Source organism: Corella eumyota, chromosome 1, assembly GCF_963082875.1.
Source record: "Corella eumyota chromosome 1, kaCorEumy4.1, whole genome shotgun sequence".
In the NCBI taxonomy this organism is placed as follows: domain Eukaryota; kingdom Metazoa; phylum Chordata; class Ascidiacea; order Phlebobranchia; family Corellidae; genus Corella; species Corella eumyota.
The window spans coordinates 9,074,196-9,088,732 of NC_137490.1; the positions used below are offsets into that span (position 1 = coordinate 9,074,196).

Genomic DNA, 14,537 nt, shown 5'->3' on the forward strand with positions numbered 1-14,537 from the left:
ATTTCTAATGGGTTCTTTCAGCCCCCAACCACCCGTCCTGGTAGTCTTGTTCATTATTTTTGTCATTCTGGATTCAAGCTTGTTGGTGCGGCACACAGACAATGTCAATACAATGGTTACTTCGATTCAGAGGCCCCTTATTGTAAAGGTCAGTAAAAAAAATGTTTTATATTTTTATACATAGCTTATGTTTCTAGTATGACATATTTTATTTAAAAATTGAGTTTTTAAACAAAAAAATTGTTTTAAAAATGTTGTATTTACTTTTTCTTTTGTGTTTCAATAAACAAAGTGTTTAATAAATAAATCTTATTTTGTGTTTTTGTTATAAGTCGTTGGTCACCTTTAGGTTTATTTTACGATTTTTTTTAGATAATGATGAATGCAAAGACTATCCATGTCATCAACATGCAACTTGCACTAACAAAGCACCTGGGTTTGAATGTGAGTGCAATGATGGATTTGTTGGTGATGGATATACATGCAACAGTTTGTTTTACTTGTTTTTTTTTCTTGTTAAGAATTCCTTTATCTATATTATTTCTGAAAAAATTAAACTAGTTACATTTAAACTAAATAAATTAAATTAAAAATTTAATAAACTTTGTTTTACAAATACCCCTTTTTAGGCTTAAAAAATTGAGTTGTTTGTTTATCTTAAATGTTACAGTGTTTTAGATACTAATTTCTAATTGTTTTTTTTAATAACAAAAATAGAACTTGCATGTTACCCTCCACATCTTTCCTATCATTTAACATTCGAAGAAGCGGGCCAGGCCAAATATGAAGTGGATCAAGTGATACATTATGTTTGCAAGGCAGGTTATACTTTGGAAGGTTATGGTTACTCCACTGCCAAATGCAAATATGATGGTAGCTGGTTTCCTTCTACTTTACCCACCTGTAAAGGTATTTATTTTCAAAATTTGTATGTGAAAAAAAATTATTTATAACAATCTTTACATTACAAGGTTTAATGGATGATATAGGCCTGTTATATATAAACGTGTTAAATTTATAGTTTTTAAAAAAAAGTTTAATTGTAGTGGGTGATTTAGAAGTAAATGCAAGTATAAGTTAAAAGTTGTGGTTATATTTTAGAAAGTAAACTGCACTCTTTAGGGTAGGCAAATGACATTTGTATGTACAATGAATTAATCTAAAAATACATATTTTTAAAATGAATTCTCGTTTTTGATTTTTTAAGATGTTGACGAATGTAAAACTTCTCCTTGCCACAAAGATGCAGATTGTACAAACAAACCTGAAAGTTTTACATGTGAATGCAGATATGGATTTGTTGGTGATGGCTTTCACTGTAGAAGTAAGTTGCTTAAAACAATGTTTATTCGCAACAAAAGGTTTAGTTAGTTTGACCCGTAAAATTTACATCTAGGATAAATTTATATAAAAAAAATATTTTTTTTAATTTTAAGGACCACAATGTAATCCGCCTTACCAAATAAATAATGGAGACTTTAGTCCAAAACCCAATCCTGTGACTTTCGGCCAAGCTATTACTTTTTACTGCTTTCCTGGTTATAAAATAGAAGGAGAGGAAACAATTCATTGTTTAATTGATGGAAATTGGGATCATAATCAACCTCAATGTGTTGGTAAGGGAATTTAAATTTATATTTTTTCAAATTTATATTAAGTCATTTAAAATTATAAAAATTTATAAATGTTATGTTTTTATCAGTTTAAAAAAAGGTTTTAGTAAAGACTACTCTTGCAATTTTTGGTGGAATAAGTTGGTACTATCCTACGCAAAAATTAACTTATTTTACAGATAAGAATGAGTGTGATGATTTAGATCGAAAATGCCATGTGTTTGCCAAATGTGAAAACAACCCAGGGTCGTTTACTTGTAAATGTAAAGAGGGATATGAAGGAGATGGATATCATTGTCAAGGTAAAAAGATACATATCAAAGCAAGTGTTTCTAATACTTATCGTACTAAAGGGTGACAGAAAAATTGTTAATTAATGATTACAGAACAAGGTTTTTACTTAGCTCTAACAAAGTATTTTTTAGTATAAAGATTTTTATATATAAGGTTAAAAAATAACCTTCAATAGTCTTCAAGATTGCTAAACCTAAAAAAACAAGAAGACCCAACCTTCTTAAGTTTTAAATTAGACTATCATTTTGTGCGAAAGAAATTTATAAGGCTTGATTTATTTGACAGAAATTCATTCGGTTTGTTATGGTCGACCTGTTCCTGATCATGCAACTGCCGATCCTGTAAAAAACAATTATGATCTTTATGACTTTGTAAATTATCGTTGTAACGTTGGTTTTGAAATTCTTGGGGAAGCTCATTCGTTTTGTCTTAGCGGTGGCGCTTGGTCAAGTAACCCACCTACATGCCAGAGTAAAAATTTAAAAATATTTATTTTTTTGTTTGTTTATGATGTTAAAAGTTTAACTTCACAGTCCAAACTTAGGGTAACAGCGTTCATCTCTAACCTTTACTAGTTGTTTCAGCAATTTTGGTTATTTTTGACCATACTACCTGCTAAATATCTGACTTATAGGGTTAGGAAGGACCCAGTCTAAAAAAGGGCCTTTATTTAAGGTTGCCAAAACATGGCAACAATGGCAATCAAACAAAAATGTTGTACCTGGATTTTATCTCTACTGCTTCCGTGCCATAGTGCTTTTAAATAAGACGTCAAAAGCTCTATAAACTCATGCTGATTTTAAAACTAAAAATTTGATAATCCTTTAAATTTAACCAACCCTGTTGTTGTACACTTTTTTATTAACTACATTATCAGAATTCAAAAAGAATTTTTTTTTGCAAACATAGATAAAAATGAGTGTTTGAACAACCCATGTGGTGACAAAGCACAATGTCATAATACAATTGGAAGCTTTGAATGTAGTTGTCAACAAGATCATTATATGGACGAATATGAAAATTGTGTTCGTAAGTTAATTGTTACCAAGTTTTACATTTTTTTAGTTGCCATGCGTGAATTATCTGTTCAAGTGACGTTTATATGGTGTTAACTACTTTTCTATGGTTTAACAATTTCTTTATTCCAAGTCTAGAAAAATTACTTTTTGCACTTGTTCGCTTTTTAAACTCTTTTTTCGCTTTGTTTAAACCCACCTTTGCTTTCTTAACCATACTTTTTGCTTTTTTTTTTAATTACTTTTACTTATTTAGATCTATTTTTTGCTCTTTTTTAAAAATGTTTTTCTCTTTTTTTAACCTTTTTTTATATAAATTCCGTAAATGCAAAGTTCTCTCATTATATTAGAGCATAAGCACTTTTTAAATTGTTTAAAGTTGTTGAATGCATACGCCCACAACCTGGTCTAAACGGGATAATACTTCCACCAAACAGACATCAGTTTCGTTTAAATGAAAGGATAACGTACAGTTGTAAACCTGGGTATAGGCTTGTACTATATGTTCCCGATGAAGCTAAATGTCAATCCGATGGTTGGTCTAACAATCCTTCAGATTGTGTTGGTAAGCATAATATTTAACATTTAGCGAAGATTTTTTGTGTTAAAAAAGATTTAAGCATTTTAAATTACTTAAGTACAAAAAACTCAAACCATATAAAACTAACAATTCAAATTTTAAAAAAAACTTTATTTTAAATTAAAAGTTTTTAAGTGAATTACGTTTTTTTTAAAGATATTAACGAATGTCAGCAACTCTACATATGTGGCGATAGCTCGCAGTGTAAAAATACTGAAGGAAGTTTTAAATGTATTTGTGATTCAGGGTATCATAAGATTGATGGAATTTGTAAATGTAAGTTTTTTAAACAATTATAGGCTATATAGACTAGTTGAAGGCTTGCCATATTGTATGCAATAGATAGATATTTTCTTTAACAGCATGTTTTTGTTATACTTCATTTTTTATTTATGTTTAGTATATATTACCGGCAGCGTGGTGTAGTGATAAGAACTCTTACTACACTACCATGAGGTCGTGGGTTCAATCCCCACTGATCTCAAGCTGTAGCGCCCTTGAGTAAGGCGCTATAAACGGTATGAACTCCTGCTGAGCCAGCACTTAATCAGCAGCATAATTACCGGGCAATTATAGTCTCTATAATATTCCAAACTGCTACAGGCAACTCGAGACTGGGTCGGAGTAACTTATGTTACTCTATGTTTAAGTCGCGCATTCGACTTTCCCACATCGAGGATAAAGATATATACAAAAAAAAAAAAAAAAAAAAAAATTAAGTTGGTACTTCTTGAATATTTAGTAGTTTTGTCTGTTAGTGTGATATATCTGTTGTATGTTATGGCAGATAGTTAATGTCCGAAAGGTTTTAGATTAAGTTGTTTACGAATAGCGTCTTAATAACACACCATTTTTATTAAAAATGATGAAAAACTTTTTTAGTAGATGCAAAGAAGCAAAGGAGGACAAATTTTTAAAACATTAACAATATTACACATAGTGACACTCTGTTATGTTATATTAAACTTTAATATTTCAGTACCATCCTGTTCACAACGTTCTGCTCCCGAACATGGTAGTGTCACCACGACTGACTCCACATGGCAGGTTGGTGCAGTCGCCACCTTTACTTGCAAAAAAGGTTTCACTCTTTCTGGGTCACGACAAATCACGTGTGTTGTTGGAGCGAGCGGATATTCAGAATGGGACAAACCTGACCCCAAATGCAAAGGTATGCTTAGGTTATAAATTATAACTTATATGGCAGACACGAGGCCAATGGTGTTTTCAATAGTTTTTGCCTGTAGGTTTTTTAAGTCTTGCGTGATTAATTACTAGGACGCTATGTAAGAATGTTTTGCAGCGGTTCTAACCCATGACCGGAATTTTTTTTTTAGATTTTGATGAGTGCGAACTTTCAACACCATGCCCGAAAGACACCTTTTGTAAAAATACAATTGGAAGTTTTCACTGCATTTGCGAGCCCGGGTTTATTTTAGATCCGTACGGTTTTTGTAAACGTGAGTTTTTGTAAACGCTTTATAATAAATTAACAACTAATGCAACTAAATAAAGGCAACGTTAAAATTAGCTTTTCATTTAAAATTTTAATCAATTGTCTTTCAGACTAAAATAATTTCAAATATTTTTTGTGTTTTCACTTAAGCAATTGGGTGTCCCCGACCACGTGTTCCTGACAATGGCAGGATTATTCCCAACGATAAATTTGATTTTGAACAAGGAGATATAATTCAATATGAATGTGATCAAAGCTTTACTCTCCAAGGCTCAAAATCTGCCACCTGCCAACAGGACGGTAGATGGTCGAACCCCGAACCTCACTGCATTCGTAAGTTGCTAAAAGCATGTTTTTAGCAAAATTTTCTATTTGAATAAATTAAAAATATTTTTATGTTGACCACATTAGCAATGTTTTATTGTTTCAATTTTGTTAAACAATTATTAAACAATACTGAGTAAAACAATGTTTGCTACTGTTTGGTTATTTTTGGCATGGCGGAAAAAAATAGTTTATATTATTTGTTAAATTATAGGCCATATTATCTGGCCAACATTTTTTTTTAATATCAAAACTTTTTGATAAGTGATTGTGATATTAATTTAACCTGTGTTTCGTTTATAGGTGACCAAATTACATCGAATTACTGCACTGTTAGTGGAGATCCTCATTATAATACATTTGATAATCTTAAGTATGGTTTCCAGGGACCTTGTTCCTACACATTGGTTGCTGTTACTGAATCTGGATTAGCAGCGGGACTTTCTAACCTCGTTATTGTGGTATGTAAAATATTGTAAATTTAAAAGTAATAATATAAATGTCTTAAAAAAAGTGTTTTATATTTGATGTATTTTTATGTTAATTCAACGTAATAGTTTTTTTTTGAAGGGAGTATAAAATAACATAAACGCAGTGCTTGAGGGCGAAAAATTTGGCTCGACGTCGTTTTTTTTAAACTTAAAATATATATATTGTCATTAAATATATTGTCACTGCCTGTTATTTACTTTCACTATTTTCTTATTTTAAAATTATTGTAAACTACACACACAACTTAGTGCATATCTATAATAAATTATTTTCTTTTATTAATTTAAAGTTATATTCCTTTTAATTTTTTTTTGTTTTATGTTTGTTAGACCGAAAATGAGTTTAGACACGGTCTTACTCACGTGACTTGGTTGAAAAAGGTTTTTATTCACTTTAACGGAAATACAATCGAACTAAGAAAACATCAAATTGTGTTGGTAAGTTTAAACCAGAGAATTCAAAAAAATTTTAAAAGTTAAAATCTTAAAGTAAAAACATGGCTTAAATTGTTTTACTTTAGGGTTTTAACCTTTTTAATTAAAAAAAAAAAAAATTCTAGAATTCAAAACTTTTAACTTTTAGTTTTCTTATATTTCCGTATAAAAATGTTTTTTTGAATTTTGGTATAATTTTAGCATCTAAAGTTATTTAATCTATTTCCAAAAAAATAATTTTTTTAAATATTTTTGACTGCACAACTAAAATATTAAAGTCAACTAACAGAAAATTTTTTGAAGCTTAACGGGATCACGACTGAACTGCCGATCGACATTTACCCAATTTATGTGAGCGCAGTTGGAAGAACTGTAAAGGTAACAATTAATGATATTCACGTTCAATATGACGGCGATCACTTCCTTAAAGTCGGACTCCCATCTTCTTATAGAAACAAAGTAGAAGGTTTGATAATTTTTTTTATATTCCACATTGAAAAAGTCGTCGTTTTTGAGCGAATATTTGTAGTGTTTAAAAATACCAGTACTTTATATCTGTATCTACGTAGGATAAAAATAATTAGAAAAATATAAATTAGTCAGTTAATAACTGCTTTAAGTTACTTTTATAAATAATATAATGGGCCCATAGTGATGTTGTTGGTCCACGTTATGCAATTGCTAAAACATATTGAACAGTACATGTAATATAAGTCTGGGGTAAATAACGTACATAATGTATAACCTTTAAAAAGGGTATAACCTTTAAATAAACTCTATTATCCTCACAAATTTATAAAGCATTTTTGAACTTCGACCAAGAAAAGTTTTAAAAACACTACACTATTGTTTTTTAGTTTAAAATTTATTTTTTATAAAATTTATTTTAATCCGAAATTTGCACCATACTTTTATGCTTTAAACGTTATGTATGAATTAAGGTCTTTGTGGTAATTACAATGGTATTTCCAACGACGACTTGAGAATAGCTGGTACTAACCAAATTGCAACGGAAATTGATATTTTCGGAAACAGCTGGCAAACTAACCCAGAACAGTTAGTAAATATTCTACATTTTTTAAAAATTTTTTCTATTCACTTTATTCTATTTTTCAGGGAAAATATTCCAATTTTGGCCTAATTCATAAAAATTCAAAAAAACTAAGCGTTGTTGACAATAAAAATAATTTCTCTGAATTGTTTAGAAACAAATTTAAAAATGGCTTTTTTTCAACATATTATTTTTTGTTTACAGATGTAGTCCAAGCGTTCATCCCGGAAACCAAATCTGTGAGCGGAGGCACGAATACGAAGAATTATGTGCAATCATCAAAAAACCTCATGAATGCTTTCTGCCATGTCACGGTGTTTATGATCCAATTGAGCACTTTGAGGTAACATCGTTGTATTTTTTGCTATTTTTTATATATTTTAATTGATTAATAATTTTTGTGTGTTTGCAATGCATGTTTAATTTTTATAGCATACTCAACTCAAATAGGCCTGTGTCACAAATGTTACTCTACGTTTTGCAGTGGTTTTGGATACTTAGTATAAAATATTAAGTATATTTTTTTAGACATTAAACATTTATATTGACAGAATTGCGTATATGACTTGTGTGGTTCAAATGGCGATCGTTCATCTCTAGCTAACAGTATTGGAGCTTACGCGTTAAAGTGTCAACTAGATGGGGTAAAGGGAATTTGTAACTGGAGACAAGTCATTCAATATGGTATTAAATAAATTACAAATAGGTTTTTTTTTGGTACTTTTTTAAGACCGCTTTTAATCATGAAGAACAATTAACTTGAACTTTAGTTACTTTAGTTAGTTACTAATTTGTTTACAAATGTGCCATTTACAAATATTTGTTTTATATACAGAATACATGTATATAATTTAGCCTATTAATTTATTTAGATATGCAATGTGGACCACATTCAACTTATACGACATGTGCTTCAGCTTGTCCACCAACTTGCTATAACAGAAGTCCTGAGATTTGCCTAGCACTATGTATTGAAGGTATTTTAAACATTTTTTTGTTTTTACCGATAAATTTTGAATTACACAATAACCTTAACTGTTTTTTTTTAATTTCGGTATTGCTATAATGTATAAATTGACATTCGATTTTGTTAATACAAAAAAAAATGATAATTAGTACAGCAAAAACAAAAAAATTATTGAAAATTTTTAAACAATCTTTTGTGAAAACATTTTTCGTATGAAGGTTGTGAATGTGATGACGGTTATATTTTATCTGGAACGGAATGTGTTCTTCCAGAAAATTGTGGTTGCTCAAGGCATGGAGTTTATCATAAGGTAAACCTTTACCATCTTGAAGTTATAGTGTGATAACATATTTAATAGGTGTTTAGTGATGTGCCGATCGTCATTTTTTATTGTCGAAATCGGCTTGCAATCGTAATTATTATTGTCGACCAGATCGCGATCACGATCTGATTACATGACCGAAAAAGATGATAGTAACTTTATCGTCATAAATTTTAGTTATGACGTAACAATATTTTTAAAAAGTAGAAAATTATATGGTTTAGGCATGTATGCCTAATGGTTACGTTATTACCGATCTGTCGATTTTAGACCTTAATCGAGTGATTGCAAAATACCTTTAAAAATCGGCGATTTACGATCACTCACTTTGATTGGCACATCACTAAGACCTATACTTTTCTTTTCAAGTGGTTTTCGAAATATATATTTTTTAAGTTGCACTAGTTTAGCATATATTTAATTTAAATCTTGTTTAGTAATTAAATTTGTCTTTATGGAACTGAAATAAATTTAAACTTTTTAAGCAGAATACTGTCGGAATACTGTCGTAATCAAAAATCAATTAACAAAATGGACATTTAACTGAAAACTATTAGCTTAAAAACTTTATTTTACAATATGGCGCAATTTTCTATTAATCTTAGCCTATTCTAATCATTTAAACCAGAGGTCGGCAACCTTTTACGCACTGCGGACCGATTTAAAACTGGAATCTTTTTCGCGAACCAGCCTTTAAAAAAAAAAATTTTTTTTTGCATTTTTGGGTAAACGAAATCAATCAGAGACGAAAATAAGTTTAAAGCAACCTATTTTGTTATCAAATCGATAATAAACATTTTTTAATGTTTCTACGACAAAATAAGCTTACAAATCAAAAAAGAAAAGACATTTCTGTTTTAAAGCATTTAAACTGGAAAAAAAGGCCCGGTAACACACTGCTTATGGACCGGTACCGGGCCGCGGCCCGGTGGTTGATTTAAACAATCGCGGAACTAAGTTTTTATAAAATTTTTAAAATTTTGTTTTTAAACTAAAATGGTATTTAAAATTTTTTTTTTGTACTCAACAACTTTTCCTGGTTGTACAAATGGATAAAATTGTTAAAAACTAATCCTTTTTGTTTGTAGAGCGGCGCTCAATTTTACACACCAGGGTGCACCGAATATTGCCACTGTGAAAACGGAGAAATACTTTGTGATTATAAACCTTGTGGTCACGGAGAAAAATGTGTTCCAGATGAATATGGTATACTGTACTGCAAAGCTCCGGCAGGTAAAAATATTTTGTTTGCATATTATTGTTGTTCTTATTGTTCGCTTAAGCATGATTATAAGTATTATGGTTCGAACTATTACATTTTTTTTAATATTTAACTGCCAACATTATTTTTAAAATGTAAAACACCATTAAATTAAATAAAAAATAGAAATGTAAGTTTGGCAGGTTTTACATGTAACTAGTCTTTTTAAAAAATTAATTTGAAAACGATTTAATTTTTTTGCATTTAACATGGCATTGTGTAAAAAGTTTGAGTATTTAAAATGTATTTGTTGCAGGTACTTGTGTTGACAAGCCTCTTGATAAATATATCCGAATTCCAAAATCTTGTGACGATGGAGCCCCGATAAACGTTGGAGAATGTCCTTCCAGTTCGTGTCCTACTGGATGTTGCGGCCCGGTCGATTCGTACCCCAGAACTTTACATTGCTATGGTGAGTTTTCGCTCATTAAATTACCGAAACTGTTTATGTAATTTCTACGGAAATGACTACTTTTGTGTACAAACCTCAAAACAAAACCGCTTCTACCAAGCCAGCTGGCAATCCTATACATAAAATAGTGTATTCATCTATTGTTTACCAGTCTTGACCTTACTTATATATTTACAACCTTAAAACCAAAACGCCTAACTGGTTGGGTTTAATTTTTTTATTATTTTTTAATGTTACGAATCCTTGTTTTTTATTTTTTAAAGGTTTGGGTGAAATTTTGGTCTATATTACAAGTAGATGTAGCTGTGTTCCTTGCCGAACCAAAATAATCAAAGTTGTTGGCCAGTAAGTATTTATCGGTGGTATACTTTAGATCCAAATTACCCTTTTCTTTATTAATGTTTCTTAAGAAAATAGAAAAACCTATGATACGTTAAATGTAATGTAAAGCATTTTTTAAAATGCAGTTTTATTAAAAATTGAAATATTAAACCTAAAAAAATAAACGGTTTTAATGTTTTGAGTTTACATTTTTAATTCAGCGTAATTGAGTTCCAAAAAGTTTACGCTCCCAATGTTGCGAAGTTGTCGGGAATTCATATTAAGCGGGACGGGATTTTGGTGGCTGAAACCGACCAGGACGGTCATTTTGAACTCGAGGTGCCTCATGACGTCATACGTCTTGTTTTAACCTTCTTTGACTCCAACAACGAATACGTGATAACTACAAAGGTACAAAATAAAGTAGAACATTTTTTTCTAAATTTTTTCTTTTGGTATTGCAGTTTTCATTTAAAATATTTCAAAAATGCAAGGCTTTTGTTAAATTTTTTTTTCTGTTTACTAATAGCCTTATTATTTCAAAAAAATTACGTTTTTATTTTTATTTTATTTAAAAGTCTATGTTCTGTATCGTATGTATATTATTTAAAAACTCTTTTAAAACAACATTCAGGTATTGGCTTTTAACAAGTTTGGTGGAGAAATTTTCCACAAAATCCAACTTCTTCGAAAAGAACCGGTGGTCGAAAAACACAGCAGCACTCCAGCAACATTCCATTTGGGCGAGCACAGATCTGTTCTGTTACAAATCCAACCATCTTCTTATTTTCAACGAAACGGACAATCATATTCTGGAAAGGTAAAGGGCTGAAGATAATAAGAACAGAGTTAACCGTAAAAATAATGAATTTACGATATGGAACGTTTTGTAATGAATTTACGATATGGAACGACTTTGGTAGTTTTTAATCCAGTTACACTTGAAAATCTGCCAGCTCTAATCATTTAGGTTTAAAACACAATTCTTTAAAAAGTTGGGTTTTCTAAAAATAAAATATAATTATTTTTTAACAATGCCCAATACTAGTTGTTATTGATGTTGTTACTTTTGTATTGAGTTGTCTTTGCAGTAATGTTTGTCTATTATTTTGTTAATTTTATAATGAATTTGACCCAAACGTATTTTGATCTTTGTCCGCTAAAGTCTTTTATATCCGTATTTTATTAAGGTATTTTGCCGTGTCACTCTTATTGATCCAAAAGTGCCAGGTCATCTTGACGCAGCATCAGGAGACTTCACAGCAGAGGATGGTACTTCGTTAAGATCTTATGGAATGATTGACATCGACATTACAGACGAGTACAATAGCCCTCTTGAAATTAAAAACGTATGTACTTTTTAAAATATATCGTTGTTTAAAATAAAAAAAATCATGATTGCCATACATTAAAATATATTTTCTTACTTATAACATTAGTCCAAAAATATTTGTTACTACTTTTAAAATATGAAATGCTGTAAATGTAATTAAATTTAAGGTAAAAATTGAACTACAAGCCAGCTATGTTGAAAATGAAGATGACAAAAGATCGATGCGTTTATGGTCTATGGACCCTTACAGTGGTTATTGGATTTTCGAAAGAGACGCACACGTGAGTTTGTTTATTGTTTATTATCGAAAATAAAAAATACCTTCGTCTTAACATTTTTTTAAACGACTTGGTTGGTGCTTTGAAACGTTTAGGTTAAAAGCTTGTGTTTTTTCTAGTTTAATCGAAACAATTACGGCGTCGAAGTCTTTGGGAGTCAGTTTGAAATTGGTTTAGAGCGCCGTCAATTTAACTTTGATGTACCAGCCAGAAAAACTTGTTTTGCAAAAGGTAAATAAAAGTTCACATCTTCTTATTATAATTTACAACTTTCTATAAAAAGCAACTTTTTATTTTATTCTTTTGCTACAGTAAGGGTATTTGCTTCAAGTGCTTTCCTCGGGGGAGAACAATTAACAGGAGCAAAAATTACTTTGACTGGTGCTGATTTGGTATGGAGAAGTGGCGTATCTGCTATATCCAAACCCAGAACTGGTGCTTGTCTTCAAACCTATTGCGACGGCGGCTTTCCAGGAAGATTCGAAGGTACAAAATTATTCAATAAAATTTTACGGTGAAAAAATTCGGTGATAAAATTTTTTTTTACATTTTTTAAGGGAAAAAAGATTTTTTTTTAGAAATGTTGTTATTTCCATTTTTAATTGTTGTTAAAATCAAATTTATTTGTTATTAAGCCGAGCACGGTCACCACCATCCTTTATTTCCCGCCGCTGCAGTACCAGACATCAGCGGTTTATCACAAGCGGCACTTTATGCACTATATTACAGGTAAGTTACCTTTTTTTGGTTTAAACTTACTTCTATTTTTGCATGTACATTTTAACATTTATTGTTAACTTGTTAAATTTTGGGTTCAAAAGTGCAAAGTCAAAAGCATTTTAGAACTTAAAATATTATTATATTTGCATATTAATATATTACGAACTAATAACGTTATCTTCTAAAGCCATACAAAATTATTATTTATTTATGACACGGTTTAAATTATATACAACGTTTTGTAAATTAATTATTATTTATTCCTTTTACTGATTTGCAGCGAGAATGGTAAAGTTTCGGTTGTATCGCTCCCTAATGGAATTAATATTGATTACCAGCCTGGACCTTTCTACGATGACGAATATAGTTGCTTTGCTGCTCCATTTGAAGACAATCATTTCCGATTTTTCGAGTAATTTTTTAATTTATAAAATAAATTTTATATCGCTTTGTCGCTTCGAACAGGTTCTTTGAAATACAATTTTGTGCTATTGGAATTTGATTTGAAAAATACGTTTTTTTTGTTTTTTAATTATAACGTTAATTTATTTATTTGATTGTTAAATAATTTGTGATTTTTAGACAAACCCGGCCTATGTTTGAGTTTAATGCTATATTTTTTGACGACTACAATATATTTTTCTCTTGGCAAAGTCATCCTTTAAGTTGGTACCCAAGTGTAGAATATGGATTTCAAGCATGCTACGCAAAGGTAAAAAGCATGTTATTTTTTTTAAACAATTAGTGATTTAATTGAATGTTGTATTAACTTTACTCTATTATGTTTTTTTAGGTGAACTACGTTTCGCCTTTCCCATTTGAAGTATTTGCCGCCAGTTTTGTCGATACTCCACAGGAGCAACATGCTTTTGTTGGAACGCGCGAAGACTTAATTGTTGGATCACCAGATGTTCACTGGTCCGCATGTTTGGAATTTAAATGCTCGTAAGTAAAAAGTTTTATAATGGATATTTCTTGTATTAGTTTTTGTGCAAAACAAGGCGATTGCACGCCCTACAAGTTGTATTTTCAAAATCCTAATAAACGTTTTTAAAATCCCATAACCCTTAAACGCACTTACAACTAAAGGTTGTTTGTAATAATTTCTCAGCGCACACACATTTTTTATTTTATACCCCATTAACGCTTAACGTGCACCTTCAAAGCTATAATAAAAATAAATTTGTGAATTTTTAACTAGAAATTTTATATACCTTTTTTTACTTTAGACTGCCTGGTTCTGCAACTACGGTTTTGATCAACTCAAATTCTCGTTGTGTCGAATTTTATCCTAACTATGGTCTGATTCAACTTATAGAGACTAGAAACGTAGCGAACGTCGGTCCAGTTGTTCACATGACTCTGGCCAACGAAGTCGGGCCACATCTTGGAATATACAGCGCACATGCAGCAGATCCTGTATCTGCAAAGAAAATTGCTCGAGCAAGTTGTTACGCTGGAGTGGGATATGCTGATCCAAAACATGTTGAAAGAATTACTCTCGATCAAAAGGTTATTGGAACATTCCAGTGCAATTACTAATTTATAATGTTGGTGTGCTTTCTTATAACTTAAATGTCGGTGTCAGTATATTTGTAATGTTTCAGTTTTGTCTTGTTTTGTTGTACGTGTTTTAAATTTATCTTTAATAAAATATATTCAT

At 30.5% G+C, this 14,537-nt stretch overlaps 1 protein-coding gene and 1 long non-coding RNA gene across 2 annotated transcripts; both read left to right on the plus strand.

Moving 5' to 3' along the window:
• The first annotated feature begins 15 nt into the window (after window positions 1-15).
• Window positions 16-851, plus strand: LOC145763994 (uncharacterized). Its single transcript, XR_014288473.1, has 3 exons — window positions 16-148; window positions 373-489; window positions 718-851. It is a non-coding gene; the product is annotated as an uncharacterized LOC145763994 (long non-coding RNA).
• Window positions 808-14,423, plus strand: LOC145756798 (uncharacterized). The gene is made up of 34 exons (XM_082572397.1): window positions 808-909; window positions 1,022-1,070; window positions 1,208-1,324; window positions 1,437-1,616; window positions 1,793-1,915; window positions 2,193-2,378; window positions 2,817-2,936; window positions 3,303-3,488; window positions 3,660-3,779; window positions 4,483-4,674; window positions 4,841-4,963; window positions 5,110-5,292; window positions 5,587-5,744; window positions 6,105-6,212; window positions 6,513-6,675; window positions 7,151-7,265; window positions 7,465-7,603; window positions 7,812-7,944; window positions 8,133-8,237; window positions 8,446-8,537; window positions 9,638-9,782; window positions 10,067-10,222; window positions 10,486-10,567; window positions 10,765-10,954; window positions 11,178-11,363; window positions 11,734-11,892; window positions 12,044-12,157; window positions 12,274-12,385; window positions 12,467-12,640; window positions 12,790-12,883; window positions 13,155-13,286; window positions 13,457-13,586; window positions 13,668-13,819; window positions 14,104-14,423. Exons 1-34 carry the CDS (start codon window positions 808-810, stop codon window positions 14,414-14,416), a joined length of 4,833 nt encoding a protein of 1,610 aa, XP_082428523.1. The 3' UTR covers window positions 14,417-14,423.
• The last annotated feature ends 114 nt before the right edge of the window (window positions 14,424-14,537 follow it).

Excerpts from the sequence above, each read along its gene's own strand:
- LOC145756798 (XM_082572397.1), top strand. The coding sequence starts at position 808 with ATGTTTGCAAGGCAGGTTATACTTTGGAAGGTTATGGTTACTCCACTG. Across the intron at positions 1,071-1,207 it reads TGATTTAGAAGTAAATGCAA|ATGTTGACGAATGTAAAACT; the intron begins GTATAAGTTAAA and ends TGATTTTTTAAG. Across the intron at positions 7,266-7,464 it reads TGGCAAACTAACCCAGAACA|ATGTAGTCCAAGCGTTCATC; the intron begins GTTAGTAAATAT and ends TTTTGTTTACAG.